General features: G+C 57.5%; 1 protein-coding gene across 1 annotated transcript; it reads right to left on the bottom strand.

Annotated features, from left to right (window-relative positions):
- Window positions 1-788: 788 nt before the first annotated feature.
- NGA_2117200 (uncharacterized protein) lies at window positions 789-1,045 on the bottom strand (the record flags this gene model as incomplete). The annotated part of the gene is made up of 1 exon (XM_005854650.1): window positions 789-1,045. A coding segment is annotated over one exon (257 nt), but the record flags the coding sequence as incomplete, so codon positions are not given.
- Window positions 1,046-7,065: the final 6,020 nt, after the last annotated feature.

Below are 7,065 nucleotides of genomic sequence, written 5' to 3'. Positions count from 1 at the left end.
CTCCAGGTCACGCTGCGTGGTTCGTAAACTCTTCGGTTTGTTGCCATGTACTCGAAGGAACATTTCTCCCGCACTGCCTCCCACACCTCCTCCCCCTTTTCCCCTATCCCGCCGCCCACGTCGATGCCGCAGTGCCGGGCGATACGCTTCAGCTCCCCCGTCAGGTCCGCCTTCAAGTCCTCGTACCGCACCACCAAGACACGGACGTTCCTCCCCCGCCCCCTCTCCCGCTCCCTCCCCATCCAGGCCGCCACGTGGTCCGTCCACCGCCCGTAGGCCAGTCGCCCCTCCAACCATTCCTGGAAGAAGATTGAGAAGTCTCCTTCAAAGCCGCCATCCTCCTTCGCCATGCTCTTCATGTGGTGGAAAAAGGACACGCAAGCGTCCCGCCCGTCACGGACGACGTACAGGTAGCAGGGCGAGTCCTCTTCCCTCTCTATTCCCTCTGCCCCCTCCCCCCTTTCCTCGTCTCCAGTGCAGGGCAGCATGCCCCACAGTAAGTGTGTGTTGAAGATGCGCCGCCCCAGGCGTGCGTGCATGGCCTCATATCTGGCAGCCAGTCCCTCTCCATCCCAGGTCCTATCCGCCTCGTAAAAAGGAGCTACGTCACTGATGTGCTCGATAGACAGATCTACTCTCTCTACATCCTTCTGCGTGTCAACCACTTCTAAGGCTGACTCCCCGCAGGATCGGCTTCCTCCATTGCTGCGCACCCCCACATAGGCCTTTCCTTCATTTTCCCCGTGCTCCGTCCTCCTCTTGTTGAGTCGATCTTTCTTCGCAACGTCGGCAGCAGCGGCCAGAAGCTGGTATACAATATTTTGTGTCCACGTCGTCCCGCTTTTGGGATATGACGCGATGAAGATGTCGCAAGATTTGCAGGGAAATGACTTGCATTTCCGAAGCGTGGCGTCGGAGGTGATAGGAAGGAGAGGAAAGGCCGGTGGGACGGGAGGTAAAAAGGGAGAGGCGTTCATGGCGGGCGGCAACAGAATGGGGGGTAAATCGTGCAAAGGCTCTAACTTTTTTGCATGACGTCTGTGCTAAATATATGCGGTATAATGTGTTTTCATGGTTGCAAAAGGTTGAGGCAAGAAAAGGGGGGGAGGTCGCGAGCCCGTGCGAGTACCCCCGACCTGTGGGTGATGGCCACACATAGCGTCTTCCAGTGTCCCAGTCATGTGGTGATGTTCGTGCTTGCGACTGTCAAAATCACAAAAAAGTAGTGGGGGGTCTGTCTGTCCTTCGAATGGCATGATCGCAGTTTGCGTCTCGGGCGCATCAGGCGAATTACCAGAAGCATTAATTCCTTGCCTCAGCCCGAGCTCTGTTAATCCTTTGTTCCCGTATCGTCTCGCGATAGCCTTTGAGTTCGATCAGCAAAAATCCAAGCACCAGACGCCGTCTAGGCTCAGTTGGGTATTCTTAGCATGCTTTCAGGCAAAGCCGCAACTGGGAGCTTGGTGTTGTCCGATGTATCGACCCTCGCTCAAACTTGCCGGAAAAGAGACAAGCGACTTCGCCTCTCTTCTTCATTCAGGCTTCCTCCCTCAGCACCATGCAGGGGGCCTTCTATGCTTACTGACTACTCCCGCTCTCCCATATCCTCCTGATTTACCCGTAGGCAGGCATAGATCTCGAACCTGGGCTTATTTTAGCGCGTGGGAGCCGGTGACAGATGACCGAGTACATTCAGACCACCATCGCCGCTAAGCCGGCCCTGCACGAGCCTCTGAGCAATTTGGGGGACCTGCACGCCCGCAAACTCTGGCACCAGCTCACAATTGCCCTCCTGTCTTTTCTCAAAGACCCGAATTATGTCCAGCAAGTTGACTTGCGCGCGCTTTACCAAAATTTTATCGTCAAATTTGAAGCTAAATTGAACCCCCTCCGTCTGGCCGAAGTGGCAGCCACTCTGTCGAAAGCCCTTCTTCCTGATGTGGACGCCGCTCGCGCTTTTCTCCAGCAGTTTGAGGAGAAACGAGAACGCTACGGTTCGGAAGCTTCCCTGTTCATAGATATGGAGATTGTCTCGCTAAAGCTGCGCCAAGGGGATGTGAGGGAGGTGGAACCCAACCTGAAAGCTGCCAAGCTGGTGTTGGAGGGACTGACCGGAGCAGATGCGATGGTGTATTCTGCCTACTACAGAGCTGCCTCGGAATACCACAAAATGGTGGGCCCTCCCGAAGCCTTCTACAAGAACGCACTCATGTACCTAGCCTACACCCCCGTGGAGAGCCTTACGGCAGAGGAGCAGTCCACCCTGGCCGTCGACATCTCCCTAGCCGCCTTGACCGGGGACGGGGTCTTCAATTTCGGGGAAGTCCTGTCCACGCCCATCCTCTCCGTTCTGGCTCAGGGCCCGCACGCGTGGCTCTCGGAGCTGCTGCACGTCTTCGACGCGGGCGACGTAGACCGGTTCGCGGCCCTGGTGGAGAGGCACCGGGAGGAATACTACTCGCAGCCCGCCCTGGTCAACCGGGAAGAGTTCATCAAGGAGAAGGTGGTCTTGCTTTCGCTCATAAACCTGGTCTTCGAGACCCCGTCCCACGAGCGGACCATCCCTTTCTCCAAAGTGGCCGCCCGGGGACGGATCGGAACGGAGCAGGTGGAGTGGCTGCTGATGCGCGCTATGTCCCTGGGGCTGATCAAGGGGGTCATCGACGAGGTTGCTCAGGAGGTGAACGTGTCATGGGTACAGCCTCGGGTCTTGAACCAGGAGCAGATCAAGCAGCTGGCCGTAAGACTGGAGGGATGGGGGGGCAAGGTGCAAGAGACGTTGGGTTTCGTGGAAGAGCAGACGCCCGAGTTGTTTAATTAGCGCAGGGGAGGATAAGGCAGGAGTTGCATTGTGAATGAAGGGTATAAAGGGCCTAAAAGAAGACATTGGGTCGGTGGATTCCAGGAGGGAACGGAAAGGCAGTGGGAAATAAAACTGTCCTCCTCTCCCTTCTGCTCGCGTTCCGATATAGCCTTCAGCCTCCTTGCCTTGCTTCCGATCTATCAAACCTCTCTAATTCCTGATTTTGACTCTTATATCTCGGGCAATATTTATAGAATGCCGAAGTCCTGTCTTCCCGCGTTAGCAGACCTATCCTCTCCTCGCCCCATGCGTGCCTTACATACCGCATCACCCAGCTCGCGTCCTCGCTCCTTTGTCGGCGTTTCCTTCACATGGACAGCACGAACAGGTCGTCCCGCCTCTCCCCCTTCCGGTCCTGTCCTCCAAACACCAGCACTCGCCCGTCGCCGTTCTCCTCCCCGCCAAGCCCTCCCTCCCCCCCTTCTCGGCCCGCCCGAGCCACTACCGCCGTGTGTCCGACCACTACGCCAGGGCCTACCTCCTGCTGCTCCCCGGCCCCTACCTCCGCGCCCGCTGCACGCCACTCCCAGGTCTCCGTGTCGAGGATGAAGGCGTCCTCGAAGAGGGTGGTCTCCTCGCTCGTCTCGTCCTGGGGGTCCCAGCCTCCCTGCACCCAGATGCTTTTGCCGTCCTGGAGGAGGCAAGCCGCATGGCCCGTCCGCTTCGCCGGTCGGTCACACCCAACCACCATTGGGTGGAACCATTCCCATCCTCGCTCCCTCCCTCCTCCCCTCCCTCCCACCTTCAGGACGTGCACTTTGTCGAAGCAGGTCGATCCGTCGTTCCCTCCAAAGTACACGATCATGGTCTGCTTATTCTCTTCCCCCACGTCCCCCGTGATACCTTCCTCCTCCACAGGCAACGATGCTGAAGAGGGAAGCAAGCATGTCGCACCGGCCCCCTTCTTCCCGTTCCTCTTCCCCGCCCTCCCTCCTTCCCCCCCGGCCTGGACTACCACCGCGGTATGGTAGGACCTGCCAGGGGGGGGATCTCCCGCAATAACGGGCGCCCGCCAGTGCCACCGCTCCACGTCCAGGACGCAGACATTGTTCTGCCATCCTCGGCCCCGGGAGCCCCCGAAGACGACGATCTCCTTCCCCCCCCCCACCAGGGAGGCCGTGTGGCCAGAGCGCGCGGAGGGAGGTTTCCCTGTGATCGCGGGTGGGTACCAAAGGAAGAGCTCCGTGTCCAGGACCATGATGTCGTCCAAGACCTCTGCCACGCCCTCTTTGCCGCCCGCGCTCCCCGCCCGCTCCCCCCCAAAGGCCACCATCAGGTTCTTGTCCTCCAGAAACGTGCACGAGTGCCAGGCCCGCGGTACCGAGTCGCAATTGATGGGTTTCTCCCACCGAACCTGGATGGCCCTCGCGTCATCTCTCCCCCCCTCCTCCTTTGCCGCTGTCAAGGTACAGACATGCAGGTCCCCGAACGTACAGCCGCCGCCGTAAGCATCGTCGCCTTCCCCTCCGTAGACAACCATCCTGTTGGGGCCTATCCTGGTGGCCGTGTGTCCCCATCGGCCCTGGGGCACGCTACCCGAGGAAGGAGAGGTCAATGCACGCGGCGCAGAGGACGGCATGGAGGGAGGGGCGGGAGCCGCCAGGGAAGTCGCATCAGCAGGCCGCGCTTTCTTGTGGCGGGAGGACGACGAGGAAGCTGTCGGAGGCTTACGAGAAGCGAGCCCAATGGGACCATGGTGATCATCTAGGGCTTCGTTTTCGTCGCTGTTATCGGGGCGGTTCTCCTTCTCGGCTTTCCCTTTCGCGTGGCCCCTTTTTCGGCCCACGCTCCTCGACGATTTTGGCGGGGCAGAAGGTGGGGACTGAATCGGCGCTTCTCTCAGTTGCTGATCACTGGAGCCCAAGAGGGCATCCATCTCATCTGCCCACGTATCCTTTTCAGCACTTTTGTCGTGATCCTGGCTGGTAACCTCCGACGCCGTCAAAGCTGCTCGCTGTGTTTCGCTTCGTGCTGCCGGCTGCCTTTCTGTTTTCTTTGGGACACTTGTAGATTTAGAAGCAGCGGGTGGACGAGAAGCGGACACCCCTTTGCAGCTCTGACTTTTAGTGCAACTCGTTGAGGTCGATTGCTTAGTTGACGGAGCTGGAGTTGCCGCCTCGGCTTTTGCGTCCGCCGTCGGGCATCGCAGTACGATTGTACCAGTGTAGTCTTTGAGCGACAAACACAAATGCCCGTCCTCCGTGAACTCTACTCCCGGGAGAGGGGATAGTTCTAGGCTGATGCCGTAGAATTTAATCGGGGTAGTCGATGCCATAGCTGCCGGCCGGAATCAGGAGAGAAGATTTGCCCCTTCCACTATACGGGAGCACAGGGTGGTTAAAGAGCAAAAATCTACCACGCCTGACCTAAGAGAGAAATCGTCGCTATCAAATGTCAGATAATAATGCAGGTATGCGCTGGTGCTTGTAGCTCTCTCCCAAAAGGTTGCGGCGCGTGGCGGGGCTCGAGCTCTGTAGCACTCCGGACAAGGGGCTAATTTCGTAATGGGCATTTCCCGCCCTGCGAGTTCCCGCCCGGGGGGGTACGTATGTGCGGTTAGGAGTGGGCCTGTACCCTCCGACCTTTTTTCCGACTCTCCGGTGTTCCCGTGGGAGGGTGTGTGGGAGGGTGTGTGTGTATGTGTGTACGTTGCATTTACAAAGGTGCATATTTTTTGTGGAGCTGGCTTTTTCGTCTTTTTTATTAGGGGTGCTTTCAAGCTTTCTGCAATCAGTCGTCCGCCATGTCTGTCGTCCTTGCCATGTCTCCATCATGTCGGGTTTCCATTTTCTTCCCTCCCCAAGCGAACTTACAGATGTAAAACTCACTTCATCAAGCTACTATTTCTTGTCTCCTGAAGTCTTCTCCTTCTGGAAGCTATTTCGCCAGCGGTGCGCCACGCACAAAGTGCATATGCAGACGAGAGAAGGAAGGCTCTTCATTCTCTCGATAGGCGGACAGGGAAGAGCTGGAAATGGAGGATTCGGCACCAAAGGTAGCACTAAGTGGAAACGCTGTCATCGAGAGAGGAAAACCCATCACTCCATAACCAAAACTGTGTGTGCCCGGTATGGAGACCTTTGTGGCGGCAGAAAGAATAGAACAATGCACAATTAGCAGGTTGTCATGTGTGCTTTATAAGTTTGCAAGATTTTTTTCTTAGACTGCGGCATATGAGACAGTAAACGAAGACCAGGATGAATAAGGCGTGAGAGCACGAGGTCACAAGGAGGTGGAGAATCAGGAACATACCTCTTCCCATGGGACGTGGAGGCAAGTGGAGCACATGATAGGGATGGCATGAAAAATAACAACAGAAAATGTCTTACCACACCTAATTATTATGGTGACTCAAAAAGAGGGCGACCCACAGGTTAAAGAGGAAGGCAAAAATGCATCAGCAGGTACGGATGATGAAAAGGGAAGGACCTCTTAATCTTTCTGTCGTAAGTATTTTATTGACGATGATGCGCCGGTCGCGATACAAGCTGATATACACCACCCACCATCTCTACTTTTCGCTCCTCCACCAATCTATTCAAAATCTTCTCAACCTCGGGAAGCTTCAGGGCCGTCATTGGCCGCTCGCCTCCTACCCATATCCGAAGAGTGTCATGAATAGCGCGCACGGACCTCCCGCCGTACGTCCCAAGCATGCCAACGACATACGACATGTATAAGTCCATTTCCTGTGCCTCCTGTGCGTGTGAGGACACCGCCGCTTCCAAGTCATCCTCCTCCATCCCCATCGTCCCCTCCCGCCTCCCGAGGGTACCGCCACACTCCTGGTCCCGCCTGTGAAGCAAGCGGTACAAGAGCCCCCCCGTGGGCCTGCCCGACAAGGACGGCAAGAGCGCCGATACTGATGCGCCCGCCTGGGCTTGAGAGGACGAGGTCGCGGAGGAGGAGAGGGCGGAGGCAACAACGCCTTGATTGACCCAGAAAGCCATCTTCCGCGCCACCAGGTCCGCGTCGATCCCCGTCACATGGGCCAGCTCCTGAAGCGTCCACTCGTCCCGGTCCTCGAAGTGCATGATGAGGGAGGCGTGGACGGGAGAGACCTTCAAAGAAAGCCTCGCCCTCCTTCCCGTCTCCCCCACCCCCTTCTCCGTCTCAGAGCTGCTACCGACAGCCGAGCCCGTCTTCACGCTCCCCGACGAGACCCCGCCCCCTTGCAGTCCCTCCACACCCCCAAACCCCTG

Source organism: Nannochloropsis gaditana (assembly GCF_000240725.1).
Source record: "Nannochloropsis gaditana CCMP526 unplaced genomic scaffold scaffold430, whole genome shotgun sequence".
NCBI lineage: Eukaryota > Eustigmatophyceae > Eustigmatales > Monodopsidaceae > Microchloropsis > Microchloropsis gaditana.
Note: the sequence above shows the minus strand (reverse complement) of the source record. Positions and strands in the feature narration are given on the sequence as shown.